Below are 18,648 nucleotides of genomic sequence, written 5' to 3'. Positions count from 1 at the left end.
AAATGACTCAAGACTTTTAACCTGAATCATAAAACTTACTCAAAGCCTTTTCTATTACAGAAGTTGTTAATGTATTCCCTACAAAAGCAGACTACAGACAGACTTTGGTATTGCAGAAGGGTACATGTAAATAAATTGAATTGTCCACTTGACTTTCTGGTGCATGCCAGCTGAGTGAAAAAGACAGGTGAGGTCTTGAAGGTCAAAGGGAGACATTTGAGTCTTAAGAATAGTGTTTCTGGAGCTAATATTTGTCAATTCTGAATGTGTGAAATTTCATCCTTTGTAGATCTACTTGCAAGTTTCAAAGCATTGAGCTTTCTTTTCAGTCTGGCATTTTTCTGTTGGTTGTTTGGGGATATGATTGAAATCTTGGCATTTGCTTCTGTGTTTGCCTTCTTCCTCCATTGCATTGCAGGTTTTGTCAGTAGAGTGTGAATGCAAAATCAAGTTTGAGGTCCCACCAAAGCACATTTCCTTTTGTTTTAAAGCTAATTGTGTTCAAATGTCGTTGTTCTGTAGATTTCTTTATCACCTTTTCTTTTCCTTCATTTTTGCAAGTCTTGGGAAGAAATGTTATTTCTTTGAAAGCATGTGAGATGACATTTTGCTTCAGATCAAAAGATCTTAACATCTGCATTTCTCCTTCACTTGCTGTTCCAAGAACTGGAAGTAATGTGAATTTTACTCAGACTGCTAGTCACTGAAGTAAGTGCTGGAATATAGTACTTTTTTTTTTTTTTTTTGTACAGCAAAGCATTTCTGGATACACAGAGCAGAATATCTCCCAAGTATTCCCACTTAGACAGTGTGAAGACAATGGGACATGTTTACAGAGGTGGTTTCCTGGCTCCACAGGCCTGAGTTGGTGAGATGCTGGAGCCTGCCTTGCTGGCAGTTGATGTGCCTGGGTTATGAACAGACTGTCAGAGCTTGGAAATCTGCAGAAAAGACAAACTGGTGATGCAGCCATGCATGGGCAGTGCCCAGAAGGCTGGTAACATGTAGGAAATGGCCATTCTCTGTGTCTGCTCTGTCTCCCAGAAAACTCTCTCTGAAGTACCAAGGAATTTGTCCTAGGGGATGGCTGTTGAGTTGCAGCTGGATTCAACTGTGTCCTATTTCTGAAGAGTTTCTGTGCTTTGGGAGGAGAAGTGTTGGTGCTGGAGTTTGCTGCCTGCCAGCAGGTTTTGTAACCATTGCTTGCTTTGCTGTGTGTTGAAACTAGGAGAGGGAGGGAGTAGTTCTGTTTATAATTCACTGGCACAACAGTTTCTCTGGACAGGGGTTAGATTCCACAGGTTTTGCCTTTGTTATCCTGGAGATCCTATCTGCCTGGTTTGGGCAGCAGTGGGGGGGGGTGTGTCGACCTTTTGCAGTGATATAAGAGAAAAAAATAGTGTTGTACTGGTGGGTTAACTTGGATCTTCCTCCAACTGTTTCAGATTGATTGACTCTGCTGTTATGTTAAGTTCAGCAGTACACTTTCAAGCTCTGTTTATTTTTGTAGCAGAGCATTTCTTTTTCCATAAGCCCAGCATGCTTGTTTTCTTTTTCTGCTATCAGGATTAATGAGGGCAGAGGAGCAGAAAATGGCACATGAGACTCTTCTGCAGTAGAAACAATTTCTACAGGGTCTCCTCCAAACTGCTTCTGAGCACATGTGGGCATTGAGGCCTTGGGCTTTGGCAGAAAATCAGTAGTTGCTGCTGCTCAGAGATTCAACAGACCCTTCTCATCTGAAGATATTTAAGAAGGGAGCTAGTTCTAATCAGAGTGTGCTAGCTAGGCTGCTGGAACAAAAATGTGACTTTGTCCTAGGACTATTTGCTAAATGAGTTTTGAATGTTAGTGCTTGTTTTTTAATGAGTGCCAGCAAGCAGTCTCCCATGACCAGTTGTGTAAAGCTGTTTTCAAGTTCCAATATTAAATGGACTGTATCTTTTATAAGAAGGTGACCTACAAAAGGAAAACACTGAGCTCCAGGAACTTCCAAGTGCTTGACATTTTGACCAACAGGCCTAAAGGGGTTTTGGCATTGTGCTAATGAAAGACTTTTTTTGGTCCAGTTTCAGCAAATGCAGCTTTGCACACCCTGCTTAGAGGGTGGATGTAGTCAGCCTTTTGGAAACTGTGGTGTGGCCGTGTTTACAAGCTTGTCAGGGAGAATGTGAATTCTAAAGAACAAAGCTGTTATTTTAGAAGAACTTGGTATGTGCAGAAGTTAGGGGAAGTCAGGGAAAGTTTTATCATGCTGTCTGTTTCCAGTTTATTTCTTACAACTCAAAGAATATAAGTTGATGCAATTCTGAAAAATGTGCAACAGGCTTTTAGGAGAAATGGCATGGCAGCCATTGCTGCTTCCCCCTTATGAAAGGCTGCTTGATAAAAGGTCAGTTGACAGAATGGGCACAGAGGAATTGCTGCTGAGAAAAAGCAATCTAGCTGGCTAAAAAGGATGTTACAGAACTGTGATTAGAAAAATAACGTTTTTATATGATAGCCTTGAACGTATCTTGGCCATTATGCTGAAAGCTCTCGAGTTTCTGAATCTGGCACGCTGCCCCAAGGAACATAAAATTACTTGAATGTCATGTTAAGCACTATTAATCATTCATCTGATGAGATCAGGATAAACAAGCAAAAACTCAGAGTCACGTCTAGACTTTGTGACTTCAGTTTAATGTGGGGTGTAACAGTGGTGTTATAAAGGCAACAACTTACCTTTTGTAACTTGAGCTTTAGGAAGAAAATAATGTATAAATACCATGTTATATAATGTGCCATGTCTCAGTGTTAATCAAGACATTTGATTTTTTTGAGCTATCTTGCCTGTGTCCCTACCAAGGCACCGAGTTTTGTCAGGGCACTGATCAAGTGGACAGTGGGGGAGTGTCAGCAGCTGAAGGAAGCAAGAATATTAGAACAGATTCAGATTCATCATGCTTTGAAAATTCTTGTGATGGTAGGTTTAGGGCACTGGTGACATCTTGGTGGTGAATTGGCATCACAGACAGTTGAACTTTGAGACATGGGAGTTCATTAACTCCAGAGCTTAATACTACATAGGTATGTGCATGGCCAGTTAGACTCCTGGGTAACTAACTGAGTGGTGACTGAGTCTGAAAAGAAACTCTAATACAGAAGACTTTGGCACTTTCTGGGGTTTAGGAGAGTTTTATTGCTGTTGCTTGTTGTCCTAGTTTTGACTGGGATAGCAGAAAATTTTCTTCCTACTAGCTGGTACTGTTCTGTGGTTTGGATTTGGAATACATTGATGGCACACTGATGTCTTAGTTGTTGCTAAGCAGTACTACCCCTAAATCAAGGACTTTTCAGTGTTGCATGCTCTACCAGTGAGGAGGGGCACAGGAGGCTGGGAGGGAGTGTGGCCAGGGCAGCTGATCCCAGATAGGATATTCCAGATATCCAAAGGATATTCCAGACCTTAGAACATGGAGCCCAATACATGAACTGGGGAGAGCTGGCTGGGAGCTGCTGGTATCTGCTGGAGGATGGGATGGGCATTGGTCAGATGGGGTGAGGGAGAAGGTGAGCACTTTCTACAGAGTAAAAGGTGGCTCCATTCAGATTTCATTTATGTTTTAGTTTGCATGCTCAAATGAACAATATTGGTGACACTTTCTGAAGTGATGAACAGGAACTTGTTTGTCACCTATGCAAGGAGCAGTTGTGCAAACTGAAACTTTCTAGAAATCTTCAAACTGACATCAAGAAACTGCAGATCTCACGAAAATACACTTTGCTGAAGTCCATTGAATGCAACTTAGTCAAAAGTGAGAATGATGTTTCTGGAATCTTTTTCTGTAATTATGACTTGAGTTCTGACAGGTTTTCCATAGTAAGGACATTTTTAGACAGCATGTCTGGGAACAGATTTGAGAGTGATAGGATAGAAACTGTTAGTCTGTGTGAGAAGGATAAGCTGTTGTAGTAGACAAGAGAAGTATGTGCATTTCCTAGAGCAGGTTTTACTGCACTTTTCTCTGTAACAGGATCTTTGGCTATGTGGTCTGACGTTTTTGGACTGCATTCAGATGAGAAATTCTTGTACTAAATGTAAACTTTTTTTACCTTTTATGTCGTTGCTATAAAAGTGAAATTTTACTGTTAAACTTACTTAATGATCAGCACTATGCAATTGAGCTCTTGGTTTCTTGCTCTTTGTTTGCACTGGTGCTCTTAGACTTGGGTTTGGTATTAAACCTTTTTGATCCCTACTAAAATATGCTCTGGATTTCTTGCTTAGGTGATGATCTGTCCCTGGAAGTGTGTTGCCTGGTTCTCTGATTTTTGCCCTTTCATTTACATTCTTGTCTGTCACTGTTATCACAAAAGGAGCTATAACACTTAACAAAATAAAGTGAATATGAATAAACCAGTAAAGTTGGTTCCTCTGGATATTTTCACTTGTCCTTCAGATGTATTTTATTCTCTGGTACCGTTACTCAGCTCAGATTGTGTTTATATGTCTGTTGGATAATTTCCATCTCATAGAAATGAGAGACTGGTTTTTGGTAGGTTTAACACTTTGTGAATTTGCAAAGGGAGTAGGATAGCAATTGCTTGGCATTTCCATAGAGTTAGGTGTCCAGACCTTTTAGAGTGTGAGTATCCAGAAGCCATGATTTTTGATTAATGTGAAGGACTGATTGTAGGCATTGCTGCATATATGCAGCAGAAAGAGTGACAGCTGCTGATTGTAACAAGCTTGCTTGTTACAAACCAGGAGGTTTATTTAAAGATGCTCTGAAGACTTCACAGAATTACTTGATCAAATCTGAGATGCTTTAAAAGAAGTTGAATAAATAGATGATGTAAAAACATCTGAAACATCAGCCGAGTGAAAATCCCTTTGGCCTGTGATCTACAAAGGCAAAAGTTATTCTTGAAGCACTTAATTCAGGATATACCATAGCTCATTAAAAGTGGGAGTATCAGAGTTTTCTTCTGGGCTCTCATGTCTTGCACAGTCTTAGGCAAGTGATACTATTTACCCAGTATGTGTCTCATTTCAAAATGTAATTCTGTGGGCAGGACTTAGTTGAAAATGTGTCCTAAAAGAATGTGCTTGCTTACATTGTTATGGTCTAGAATTACTTGTGAATTTCTGCTGCAATCAGCTGAAGAGGAGAAAATATGTGGGTCTTGATATAGGAAGGAACTAGTCACAGTGGAAATGTTACAATATGCCTTCTGAGCAGAAGAGTGATATTCCTTCCTTTCAGTCATTGCCTTAAGAACTGAAGGTCAGTAGTCTCCTTCAGACTTCCAAGTGAAAGCTGATGTTGGTGTTGCCCTCCACTGTAGATTTCTGGCTTTCAACAAGCACAGTTTATTGCTCTTCCCAATGAGATGTTGCAGGAGGGAGTCAAGGGAGGATGGTTGTTCCAGAAAAGGCTTCCTTTTGCCTCCTTAGCAGGAAAAGGACTAAGAAGCTGAGCTTTAGGTTTTTTTTCCCTTGAATGCTAATTTTGCAGTTTAATGGCAGGAAGGAGATAGTAAAATCAATTCCATTTTTTGGCAGTAATCTGGACTGTGTATATGATATGAATTCCTTTTATCACCAAAAGAAGCTCAGTAATGATTTGTTTGTCGGCACATGGCCAAAATGCAGGGATTTTGGACTAGCTCAGAAATAGCTGTGCTCTTCAAGCTTTACAGTCTGTTCAAATTTAAGCCTTCCCATCATTCTAGAAATGGGAGTATGTGCAGAGGGGGAAATGAACATTTTTTGGCTTTGAGTCATTGGGCAGACTGCAATGAATACAGGCTTTGATTCTGTAAGGAACCTTTTTTTCCTTCAGTCCACCCAGTTGTGTAAATTGAACTAACTTGTTCACCCTATTGGAGCTGGTTATTGTGTGCTGCTGGAGAGGGAATTCTGGAGTAGCTAAAAGGCACAGCAGTGCTCCTTCTGTCAAATGCACTGGAACTTAAATGCCAGCCTTGCTTTTCCATAAGGCACGCTCTTGGAAACCAAAAGTTGCTTTGGTTTCTAAATTGTGCAGACCATGGTGAGCATCTTCTCCAGACCTCCATGGCAGGGCATTTAGACTAGTTGATTTTTAAAGCTGCCTTCTAACCCAACCCAGTCTATGTTTCCATGACCTTGAGTTAATTATTTATGATATTGAAAACTGAGAATCCTAGAGAGCTCCATTAGTAGAAAAAGCCAGTAAAATTGACAATGTGGGGAAACAATGTCAGTGAATGTTGTTGAGTAAGAACGAAACCAAATTTGCTTTTTCATTCCTGTGCCTAACAGGAATTGTGCCTATTTTAGAAGGATATTAAACCTATTTGCATCTTGCTGTTGTCTGGTGCCTTTCTGAATAGGACTAATGGGATTACCTAGGCAGAGTGAATGTATTTAATACTGTCTTTTTCTGCTGGAGAATCTGCTTAGAGCTGGTTAATACATCAATCATTGCTGTAAAATACAAGATATTGTTCAGAGGAATTGTTCACTGGAATGATAAATGAAGGTGAGTAGACAGTACAAGGGACATGGGTTATCTACAGAAAATTGTTTAGGCAATCAAGTTTTCCTAGTGTGGACAAATGTAAGGTCATACATAAAACTTGAAGGATGTGTACTGTGTATTACATACCAGAAATTGCATTCTGGGTAAGCAAAATTGGGTCAAGAACTTGGTAAGATATTGGGATAAGAGGGATGGGACCTCCTCTTTGAAAGATGAAGCTTCAGTGACTCCTGCAAGACTTGGGTCCTGCAAGGCTAGGGTACAAAACTGGTATGAATCTGTTATTTCTCCATCAAAACCCCAACAAATATTGAAGGCTCTGGATAGTTCACTGTAGGCTGGAAGAAGTCTCCTTTTATTTAGTAAAAAATGAAAATTTTAAGCAGCTTATTGAGTTACCTTGACAGAAATAGTTAATAAGGCTTGAAACCAAGGAGAGAACTGTAATATGGGACAAATGTACAGCCAGCTCCCATCCTTGGCTTGAAAGTTCAGGGCATTAATCTCAACATTACTGATAAAAATTTGTAGATTAAGTAAGTGAGGTTATATACCATATTCTCTGTCACTTTGGATGGTATTATTGATACATCATCTTGATTTTAAAGCTGTTAACCGTGGTATGAGAATAGACAGGGAAAAAGAGTTCTGGGAAATCTGGAGGGGGCCAGTCTCCCTCTAAGCTGACTGTGGAGCTTTCTTGGTGTGGCCATGTGGTGCATGGCAGCTCTCTGCATTAAGTCTGAAGGGTGCAAAAAGCTCCTTCTCCCCTCCCTAGCTTCCTCCAGTTTGTTTACCTTGGAAGCTGAAGTGTTGAATGGAGTCTCTGATGGGCCATGAGCATTGCAGGAAGCAAACAGGAATGTAGAACTTCCATGGCCCCCTGCTTTTCTCCTCCACGGGAAGCTAGAGTGTATCAAAACATGCAGATGATATGATAAGTCATGATAGAGCAGAAAAGTACCAAACTGTTCCTGTAAAGTTATTAATGATGTCTACCAGCCTCATATCGCAGCTCAGGGAATTATTTTAGTTTTTCTTTTCATAATTCTCTTGGTACACCCCTAGGATATGGATGTTTCTCTTTATTTGAACTTTGCTTAAAACTCTGATCCCTGTTACTGCTTTTCTTTGATTACTTGCCTTTGTCTAACTGGCAGAAGTTTCATAGTAGTTTCTGGAATACCTTGAAAAATCAAATGAATGAGTAAATTCCAGTACTGGATTACAAGCTGAAGAGAAGTGTCAGTTCAACAGAATAGATTTTTGTATTTGGACTGCAAATTGAGGTGAAACATTTTGGAAGGTAAATGGATGCCTCTCCTTGGCTTACCTTTTATTACCCTGAAATGCCAGGTACATTATAGAGGCATTAACACCACCACAGTGACATTGAAACATAAAATAGGGAGTAATCCTTCCCTAGAGGTGGGAAGGCTCAGACTCCATATCTGGGGTTTAATGAAGCATGACTTAGAGGAGCACTGCTGGCTTCCAAACCTGCTGGAAACATATGCAGAATGGATCAGACATGTGAGTTGTTCTCAGATGCCTAAGAATGTAATCATTTTTGTGCTTGTTCTTCTGAATTCTTTTCTCAGTGCTGTACAAGGAGAGACTTCTTTATTTTCCAAGACCAATCATGGTTTTGTATGGAAAACAACATCACCTTCCTCTGTTCATCTTCCTACAAAGCATTTTCTCTGTTTTTTTTTTTTCTCTCCAGTGTTCTGAGGATAATAAACACAATGATGAACCACCTCAAGAAGATGAAGGTTTTATGGGAATGTCACCTCTTCTACAAGCCCACCATGCTATGGAGAGAATGGAAGAATTTGTGTGTAAGGTAAGGGCACGTGGAAATGCTGAAGTAACTTCCTTTGTTGGGAAGCTCCAGTGGGCAGCAGACTGTACTTGCTATGTGAGGGAGAGGAGGTTCTCACTGTCCCCAAATGGGCATCTCATGTTCTAACAAGCAATACTGCACTTCCTCAGCATGTCTGTCATACAGGATTAAATTGTAGAGCCTGGAACAATAGGGATTTGCAGCTGAGACTCCAAAGCTGATCATGCCACTCAGGTGTGTCCCTTGAGAAGCACCTGTGAGTGCAAAGCAGAACAAAAGCCTTCTGGTTCAAGGCACTTTGACTTACAAGGTCATTTGACCAGATTTCTTCAGATTTGCAAATATTTTGATTTTCCAGCACCATTTGCATCTATTGTAGAATAAGCTTTGCCCCTGACTTGAACACAATGCTGTATTGAAACCATACGTAAGTAAATCCATTATAGATTTGTAATTGTTGACCTTGGCTCAATTTTTGCTACTTTTTAGAGCCACTGGGCTGTGTCAGTCTCTGGCTCTCCTTTCTCGCTGAAAGGAATGCTGCCCCTTTATACACTGATTCCTGCTGGTTTTATGAACTATTTTTGATGTTTTTACAGAGGGATCCTATTTACTTGGTGGTCTTTTGCGTATGGATCATTTTGGTTTTTTGCTTTTGGTGATTTTTTTTTTTTTTTTTTTTTTTTTACTATGCATCTTTGCCTTTTTAAAAATATTTTGTAGAGTGAGTTGTGTAAAATTCCCTTCTCTTGTTTCTACCTCAATTCACATTTTTTGTTCATAAACTAAACCGGTTATTTTCTTGTTTAATGTATTTAACTCTTAAACTGGGCTGGTTATTCTGAATGGCTTTGTTTCGCTTCCATGCACGAGTGTGGAGAATTGATTCAAAAAACTCTGGGCTCTTGTTGTTGAAACTGAAATAAGAATGTAGCTTTTTAAACTTAGTGTTTCAGGAACCTTCAGCCTTGCTCCTGTAACTCTAGGCAGCCGGCAAGTCCAAGGAGCCCTGCAGAAGCAGCCCCGGTACATAAAGCAGTTCCCTGCTCCCCCAAGCTGCCACACTGAAGCCTCCATGTGTCTTGTGTTACTGAAGCAGTGCTGGGAACATCTGTGCACACTTATTTCCTGTGGAGCCAGCTGCAAGAATAGCTCTGTGCACAAACCCCCTCTCTCCCTTTAAAGAAGAAATCCCATGGAATTGAGAGTCGTGAGGCTGTTGCCTTAACTGCTCTGTCACTGTGTGTTTGTGAGCTTGGGAGCATTTTTTGCCCAACCTGAAAAAGGGGTTGGACTCTTCTTGCTGGGCTCTCACTCTTTCACATATTCTGGCCCCTATTCTTTTGCTAGTCTGCCCCTAGCTAGTAGCTAGTTTTGCTAGCAGATAGTCAGGCTGGCTTGTGGTGGAGGAACAGGCTTATTTATTTAATGGAGAGACCTAGGTATGGGCTTCTTCAATTAAATGGAAAAGGTGGCCTGTAAAATAACAGAACGTGGGAGAAAATTAAAAATTCTCTCTTCATTAGCAGTAAAAACAGCCAATAGCCTTTCTGTCCAATGGAATGCTGAAGTATTTCTTCCTCTGATGGTGCAGTTTTGAACTGGGAACAGTGACTTTAGCATGATATTTCAAGTGTAAAACCTTTTCCCCAGAGATGTTCCATCAACTCTCTTCTGTTTACTGTACTCACAGGTTAACCAGCACTTTTACCAGTATGGGTTTTCTGACTATTACCATGATGGAGCTCCATTGCCTGCATTTCACTAAACTCTCTCAACCCCTAGGTGTGGGAGGGCCGATGGAGGGTCATTCCCCACGACGTTCTGCCTGACTGGCTGAAGGACAATGACTACCTGCTGCATGGACACAGACCACCCATGCCTTCCTTCCGGGCTTGCTTCAAGAGCATCTTCAGAATACACACAGAGACTGGCAACATCTGGACACATCTCCTAGGTACTCTCAGCTTGCTTTCATCTAATCCTAAATCTCACCCAATGGTTTTGATGCTCTCAAAGAGAAGAGAGCAAGATGGAAAGGGCTGCAGGGTTGTCAGCATTATCATTCCACCAGTAACCTGTTAAATTAGCAACTTGTTATCCCTCTCCGAGTTTTATCCCATCAGAGTTGGATAGGACTTGCTTAATGATAGCATACTATACAAACACATGCATTAAACATTTCCTAATCATTAATAAATTAGTGTTAGATGCTTCCTTTCCCAAGTGTGTAGGTGTTAATTGGGATTGTATTTCTTGCCACAGGAACGTGTTGAAATTGCATCTTTGAGTGTTTTCAGTTTGTGAGAGCCTTGAAGGGAAGTGGTGATGCTTGTAGGAAAAACAGCTTTCAGTATGCATGAATTGACACCTCTCTGCCTTGCTCTCTGCCTTGTTTTTCAGGATGTGTGTTCTTCCTTTGTCTGGGAATCTTCTACATGTTCCGGCCAAACATGTCCTTCGTAGCACCTGTGCAGGAGAAAGTGGTCGTTGGATTGTTCTTCTTGGGAGCCATCCTCTGCCTCTCCTTCTCATGGCTCTTCCACACAGTTTATTGCCACTCAGAAGGTGTTTCCCGGCTCTTCTCCAAGTAAGTGCCTAGAGAACAGGGCAGGCCAAATAGGAAACAGGTGGGAAAACAGGGCTGGGATTTGTGCCTGGAGCCCCAGTGTGGGAGTTGTTCATTTCATGACTGCATGTACTTTGGAACAGAGTTGAGCAGAGATTTAATGCAGCTTCTTCTAATTATAGTTTGTTTCAGCATGAGTTTTTGTGCTGTCATTTGAGTCTTAAAACTCCATCATTTTCTGCTGTTTGGCAAGCATGTGCTTGCATTTGCTGCTGTAAGTAATATGCCTTGAGCTTAGTTGCAGGACTTGGAATTTTTGGTGCAACCGTTACTTCCTGTCATTTCAGCTGTTCTGACTGACTTTGAACCTTAGACTTATGTAAGACAGTTCCACAGTGTGTATCAAGATGTCTTGGTCTTTTGGTTTCACTGCATGTTCTTTTTTGGCTGGCTGCTGAATATCTGATATTTCCTAAGACTACTCAGTTTAGCATTCTGTAATCTGCAAGACCACCTCTAAAGTAGCCCAGCAGTTAAAACCCCCTACTGAAAAACTAACTCCATCAACTTTTGCAGGAGTATTTTGTCAGGGTGTAGCAAAAAGCAGTGGCTATGGATTTCATTTTTTACATGGGTCTGCAAAAAAACCAGCATGGTTGAAAAATTGCAGCATTATTCCACTGTGGTCACTGAAGCTGATGCCCAGCTAACTCACACTTGTCAGATATTGAAGTGTTTGCCTTGGCTGTGTTCTCTGAACATACTGTGTGCCCTGTCTTTAGAGGGCTCTTGCACTGCTTTTTTCCTCATCTGAAACTAAAGTGTGAGTTTTCCTCAGAAAGCTTTGCTCTAAAGGCTGCTGGAGGTATTGCAGATGACTGTCTCAAAAATGGCCTTCCTGCCTGTCTGTCATGTAATCCATTCCTGTAGGTGGAAGAGATGCCATCAGGACCCAAGCTGCAATAGTGAGAGTAGTTTAGTTGCAGTGAGAAGTAGGCAATTGCTCTACCAAAGAAGAGTGTGTGGGTGTGAGGATTTCCAAAGGTTCACACTTCTCATGACACTGATTTTTGTTTTCTTCTAGGCTGGATTATTCTGGCATTGCACTCCTCATAATGGGCAGCTTTGTACCATGGCTGTACTACTCCTTCTATTGCAACCCTCAGCCTTGCTTCATCTACTTGATTGTGATTTGTGTCCTGGGCATTGCAGCCATAATTGTCTCACAATGGGACATGTTTGCCACCCCTGAATACCGGGGTGTAAGGGCAGGTAAGACCTGTTAACTGTTTTACTTCTCTTGACTGTCTTTGCTGCTTTCTACTTGCCACTTGGAAAAACTACCTTGGGAAGATTTAGGAGAGCTTAATTTTGTAGACCTAATATTCTTTTCTTTCAGCATTTATTGTACCCAGCTGGATGCACAGATAAGGGCTGGTGCAGGTCCTGGAAGTGCATTCCTGAAATGGACAGTAACACATGCAGTAGGAAAGGTGGTGCAAAGGATTTCTAGCTGCATTTAGCAACTTTGCTCTCTCAAAAAATGGCTGACTGTTTGGTGTGTGTATGTGTACTTGTAGTGCTTGTGTTTTGTTTTTTTTAATAGCAAATCATTGAATGATTGAATTAATCGGAATGATTTGCCTGGATAAAACACAGAGCTAAGATAAAGACTATTTTTCTCTTCACATCAAAAGAGCAATACCAGATTTGGTTTCATGTTTTGAGGTAGAAAGAAAGAGAGCTTTAGAGGGCAGCAGCACACAGGAATGTGCACACAGCTGGGTTGAATATTAATATTTCTTGTTTCTTAACCTACACATGCTGTGTACAGTAAATCTAGATTTTTTTGACAGGTTTGGCTACCTTCAGAGCATTCAGCTTTCCAAACTTAAAATCTCATACAGAACATGAATATTCCCCCCATGCCCACTGGTTTTACAAGTTTTCTGTCCTTGCTGCTAAAATCTAAACAAACAGTGTTCTCTTATATGGCAGATCAGATGAGCACAGATGCTGCTTTTCTGTTTCCTAGGAGTACTTGTGCAGAATATGATAAACAATCTCTTTGTTGTGTCTCCTTGTCTTGCTCTTGAGCAGTTGTGGTGAAGTGAGGCACAGTCTGTGTGGTCTCAGTTCCCTCTACAGGCTGAGAGCAGGAACTGGCCTCACCTACACTGGAGCTGGCAGGCACAGTCAGTAAATGAATTATTCCAGCTATCTGCTGGATCATATAACTAAGTAGCTTCTGGTATATGAAGGAAGCTTGTGCCTTCTTTAGCTTCCTTTCCAGTTAATCTCTTCTGGGGACTTGCAGCTTCAAGAGTGTCACCTCTCTGCTACTTTGGCAAATACTGAGTTTTCCTTCCATAGCTTTTGTGTTGTCATTGTCTTCCTTTGCCACCACTGCATTCAAACCTGACTCTGCCACATTTTCTTTACCTCCCAGGAGTATTTCTAGGTCTGGGTCTTAGTGGGGTAATTCCCACTCTGCACTTTGTCATCTCAGAGGGGCTCCTGAAGGCAGCCACAATGGGGCAGATAGGCTGGCTGGCACTCATGGCATGCCTGTACATCACTGGTGCTGCACTCTATGCTGCCCGCATCCCGGAGAGATTCTTCCCTGGCAAGTGTGACATCTGGGTGAGTCTACTGAGTGACTGGATGAGGAGACCAATTTGAAAGCTGGTTCCCCTTGAGCCTGAAGGATGTTGTGTCAGTGTTTTCTTATTGCAAGTATCACACTGCTGCATCAGAAGCAATAGGTCATCAGGGACCAAAGGAGTCTGGGCTCTCTGAGCCTGGCTTAGCTGGTGCCTCTCTTCCCAAGCTGTCACAACCTGGCTGGTCTGAGGTGGCTGCTGGTGTGCAGATTCACCTCAGTACATTTCTGGATAGCTTTAACAAATGAGCAAGGAACTGCAAACATTTTTGTGTGTGTGTATGGTGAGGATCCTGCAAAGACACATCTTTACCTTGCTTCTGTGCAGAGCTGTACATGGTTATTTCACTGATGTTCAGTGGGAGCATGTTCTCTCATGTTCTCCATGTCTGGCTCCTCATCTTGTATAGCCAGTGAAAATGCTGCACAGAGATGGTAGGCTTTGGGGGGATCTCTGGCCCAGAAGAAGGGATAGTGGGGTGTGCAAGTGGGTGGGTGGTATGTGGGTAGAAAACCTGGTATGAAGGAAAGAATCATGAAGACTGGAGCAGAAATACCTGAGGAAGATATAAGGAAAGGATCTGGGTGGACCAAGAGTAGAGATGAGGGGAAAGTGGACCTTTGGAAGGCCACTGTACTTGCACTTAGGATAGTTTAAGACCCTTAAAGAAGACTAGAAGTGAGAATGAGACCTGGGTTGTTTGAGCAGCTTGTGCACAGCACCGGTTTGCTTTGTTACAATAGTAAGCTAAGCTCCCAAAGCACTGGTGTAACACCAACTCTTTTCCAAGCTTCCCATGAAGCCTGCAAATACACATTTGTAGGAATATTTCAGGAGCATTATCCATATTGGTGTGGCTTCCCTCAGACAAGGGCATGCTTTGTCATGGAGCTCCCTCACAGTTTTCATTCTGCTCTACTCCAGTCAGTGACATCTTGGGCATTCATTCAGAACATCCAGTTGTTTCTAGGCTTTAATATAATACCACTTTTTCTATTCTGTTTCTCTGTGGTACACAAATAAAATGCCAGCATGCAGAATCCTCTTGGTAAAACTTATGCCTGTGACCAGAGCAGAGTTTGTACCTGTTACCTGTATGAGAGATAAATATCCATAAACCACCAGTGTGTCGTGTGGAGGAACTAATTTTAAAAGTGTCCTGCTTAAGCCTTTTGCCTGAGCTTGTAAAATTCCCCTTGTCCCTTTGCAAAGAAGAGTTACAGCAGTTCTGTAGCACGTTTTTTGGTTGGGATGGCTCTGAAGGGAAGGGAGGATGTGTGTGTGCGGAGAATTCGGTTATTTTGCTAAAAATGATAGAGGGGTGGGCTTTACCAACAGCCTGGAGAGCTGTGCAGCTCCTGGGTGAGGCACTGCTCTGTGTTACTGTGTACTTCAGCTGAATGTGGGGCTGGGGGGTGGCAGGGTGGCCCCAGAGTCTGGCTGAACGCTGGTGTTTGCTTCCACAGTTCCACTCCCATCAGCTGTTCCACGTGTTTGTCGTGGCTGGCGCCTTCGTGCACTTCCACGGGGTCTCCAACCTGCAGGAGTTCCGCTTCACGGTCGGAGGGGGCTGCTCAGAGGAGGAGGGCATGCAGTAGGGGCAGCTGCAGCCCCAGAGCAGAACCAAAAGAGAGCCCTGGCGTGGGTGAAGCATCCAGGCTTAGCAAAAGGAATACCTAAGAAGAATCCAAGTTTCAGCTGATGAGGCATGGAGCTTCATGGGGATTCTGACTAATCAAGATAAATTCTATACCTCAAGCAATGGAATAAATCAATTTGAAGACCAGGAAATTCTGAAAACCTAATTTATTCTTGGGATCTACAGATTGAGCTACAGAGGACCCTTTCCAAATCGGCTTCTGTTCAATGCCATATTTATTTGTAGAATTGGGGAGGGATAGCTTAGCAGTTTCCTTTTTTTTAAAAAAAAAGAAAAAAAAAGTCAAGGTTAAATTTATATCCTCTTGGAGGGTTTGGGCGTTGATTTTAGATGCTCTTTTGGGAGAAAAACAAATTGTAAATAAGATTTCTAACTTTCTGTTTAAATAAAATTTATATAAATGTTTTAAACAATGGGTGGGGGGAAAAGGGTTTTTGTAAAGAATGCAACATGCAAGTACCACACACTGTTTCAATTTTGCACAAAATAAACGATTGCAGGAGGACCAGGTAAAATTCCCAGGAGTGAAGCACGTTGGCCCTGTAGATTTTCCTGGTGGCCAGCATGCCCTGGGCAGTGTGGGGTCCTGGCCAGCACCTGGAGTAGGTTCAGGACATGTACAGGAGGGTTGTGAAGCTGGATTAATCGTGGTGTCATCCAGGTCACAGTGTGAGCAAATGGATTTGCTCCAGTAACTGCAAAGGTGCATCTGCTCCCTGCCTGAGTGTGGGGCACAGCTGCATTCCCAGCCTGTGTGCAGTGGGAGCTTTGGGATCATGGATCCTGCAGTTGGTTGGGTTGGGTCCCATCCTAGGAACTGGAGCATGGTGGGTAACTGCACATGAAATGGCAAACAGTCCAACTCCATCAGTGCCTGCCTACACCCAGAGGCCCCCAGGGAGAGGGTGGTTGCCATTTGCAAGCCTGCTTCGTTTGCTCTGAGGGTGATGGTAAGAGACTTGTCAGAAGATTGTTGAGCATGTGAGGGGAAACAGAGGTGGGGTTAAGAGGGACTGGAAAGAGGAAGCTGTGTGCTCCAGGACTTGGAATGAACAGGCACATTACCATCCTGTGTGTCAGGCTCCATATGCCAAGGCAGTTTGCAGGTTTTTCTTTTTAAGGAGGAATAGATCCCTAACCAGCCCAATACACTTCCTTTATTTTTTTTTTTTTCCCTTTTTGTCCTCAGGTCTGCTTTCCATCTGTGCTTTAGCAGTGGGACTGCTGGCATTTCTTAAGCCTAAACCTGAGAGTTCAGCTGGATTGCTGTGGAGCAGACACACCTCCTATATAAGGCAGGCAAATACCCTTGTCCTGTGTAATTGATGTAGCTTGAGCTTTGGAGCCCAGTCAGAAGCCAGACTGAAGGAGAATCTTTGGAGTCATAAGGTGGAACTTGAACACTTTGTTTGTTATGGCACAGGTATTGCTTGGAGGCTTTAGCTGGAAATTCAGAGCAATTACCTCTCTCACAGATGAGTTAAACAGCTCATACCATGCAGTATTTCACAGGGAAGGAAGGTAAAGGGTGGTTGGTTGTTGTGTGAGGTGTTTTTTTTTGTTGTTGGTTTTTGATTTTTTGGTAAGGTTCTCTCAAGTTTCAGTTTCCATTCTTCAAGAGAAAGAGATGGGTAGCAAAGGTCTTCCCATACCCTGGATGCCACAGTGTGTTTTGGGGAGGTGCTTTGTCTAATGGAGTCAGGGTAGAAGAGTCAGAATGCCCTCCTAAAGCTGAGTGGGCATTAAGGCTTCACCCCTGGAGTGGAGTAAAGCCTCTGAGGGCAAGGTCACCTGCAGAAGGAGGTGCTGCAGCAGCCTGCAAGTTTAGAGGGATGTGTTCTCAGTGGGATCCTGACACTGGGTGCCTGTAGGGCTGGAAGTAGTTTATCCCAGGTCTGTGGTGTTTCAGTGAAGGAAAGGGTGGAATTACCTTGGGTGTAAGGGCTAACAGCAGTGGCAGCCCAGACAAGGCTGGGGAGGTGCCCAGAGCAGCTGTGCTGGTGTCTGAGCCAAGTGTGGTACATATCAGAATCAGAGCTGGCTGGAAGTGCTTTGGGATACCTCAGAACAGTACCAGCAGAAGCAGCAGCCTCCATCATCCCACGTTCACTCCTCCAAGGGTGATTGTAACCTGGTCCTACACAGCACAGAACTACTACAAAAACACAGTACTCCACCTGCTATTCTTAACCCAGTCAGTCTCTCTGTTCAAGAAGTTTGTGTGTTCCAATAAAAACAACCTAGCTGTGCACTTTTCTGTAGCTTTTGCTGAGAACTCTTCCCAGGTTGGCACCTGAATGCCTTACTCTCAGCAGTCAGAGGCTTGCTTGCTCTGTGTGCAGGTTATTGCCATAGAATAGTTAGGACCTACAGCTTCTTTCCTTCCCCATTAAATAGTGGCCTTGTTCAGTATATTTCTTTTTAACAATTGCTTACTGTTGGAAGCAATGAAGCACATTCTGGGGTTTTGATGGCTGGGGACTCTGGTGATGGTTCCATATAAGATGGGATCTTATTACTTGCTGTATTCTTAACTTCTGCTAATAAAAGAACCAAATTGATTATTGTCTGGTCTGGGTCTTTCTGCACTGTGTGGGCAGGAGGGACAAGGGTGAAAAGCACAGGAGCTGGGGGGAAGAGAGGGTCATTGCTGGAGACTTTGGTGGATGTGGGGAAGATTTTACATGAGTTGAGATAAAGAAGTTCAGGAGGCTTGGACTTAAATTGCTGGTGTAGAGGAAATGCCTCCCATCCTGCATGTAAAGGATTGATCATCTCCTCCTGGTGTGGGCTTTGACTGGCCAGGGAGAGGGGCTGGTGGTGGCCACAGCAGTCTGTGCTGCTCCTTGGCTGTCAGCTGATGTCTGGGAACTGCCTGGAAAGGTAACACCTAATCCTGCTCTTGTGCTGGCTCACACCTTGGCTGTGCTTTTGTCACTTCCTTCACTCAAGGTGAGTGTTCTGCAGTGACTTGTAAAAGAGACAGCTCCTCTTAATGACCTCAACAGCTTCATGGATGTCTCAGGATGGGTTATTATTACCCTTATTGTTACTGTTGCTGTAATGAAAAGCAAATTCAAGCAACATGGAGAATGTCGGTGTCAGATTTCACACCAATTATGACTACACCAAAAGTAGCTGCCACATTTGAATATGAATTCTGTTTCCAGAAAGAAGAGTGATGCTTAAAAGTTGTCTGGGCAGGATAAAATTCCATGTCCCACCTCCTCTGTGTGTAGCTGTGTCCCTCCTCTGCTGTCTGCTGAGAATCACTTGCTTCATTCATTGCCAAGTACCCTGAGAATGGATGGAAGTGCTGCAATCAAGGTGAGTATCTGAGGCCATTGCCTAACTTTCTAATGAGCTGGAAAGAAATGAAGTACATGATTAGGATGGAAGGG

At 42.8% G+C, this 18,648-nt stretch overlaps 1 protein-coding gene across 10 annotated transcripts in view; it reads left to right on the top strand.

Moving 5' to 3' along the window:
• The window catches only part of ADIPOR2 (adiponectin receptor 2), a 43,956-nt gene extending 26,148 nt beyond the window's left edge, over window positions 1-17,808 (top strand). For all 10 annotated transcript variants that reach the window (XM_056506975.1, XM_056507032.1, XM_056506966.1 and 7 more), the window contains 6 exons: window positions 8,236-8,355; window positions 10,141-10,312; window positions 10,759-10,945; window positions 12,009-12,196; window positions 13,374-13,567; window positions 15,054-17,808. In XM_056506975.1, the coding sequence (XP_056362950.1) occupies window positions 8,236-8,355; window positions 10,141-10,312; window positions 10,759-10,945; window positions 12,009-12,196; window positions 13,374-13,567; window positions 15,054-15,185 (993 nt within the window). In that variant the 3' untranslated portion in view covers window positions 15,186-17,808. The remainder of the gene's footprint in view (window positions 1-8,235; window positions 8,356-10,140; window positions 10,313-10,758; window positions 10,946-12,008; window positions 12,197-13,373; window positions 13,568-15,053) is intronic.
• Window positions 17,809-18,648: the final 840 nt, after the last annotated feature.

This window comes from Oenanthe melanoleuca, chromosome 1A (assembly GCF_029582105.1).
Source record: "Oenanthe melanoleuca isolate GR-GAL-2019-014 chromosome 1A, OMel1.0, whole genome shotgun sequence".
NCBI classification, from domain to species: domain Eukaryota; kingdom Metazoa; phylum Chordata; class Aves; order Passeriformes; family Muscicapidae; genus Oenanthe; species Oenanthe melanoleuca.
Note: the sequence above shows the minus strand (reverse complement) of the source record. Positions and strands in the feature narration are given on the sequence as shown.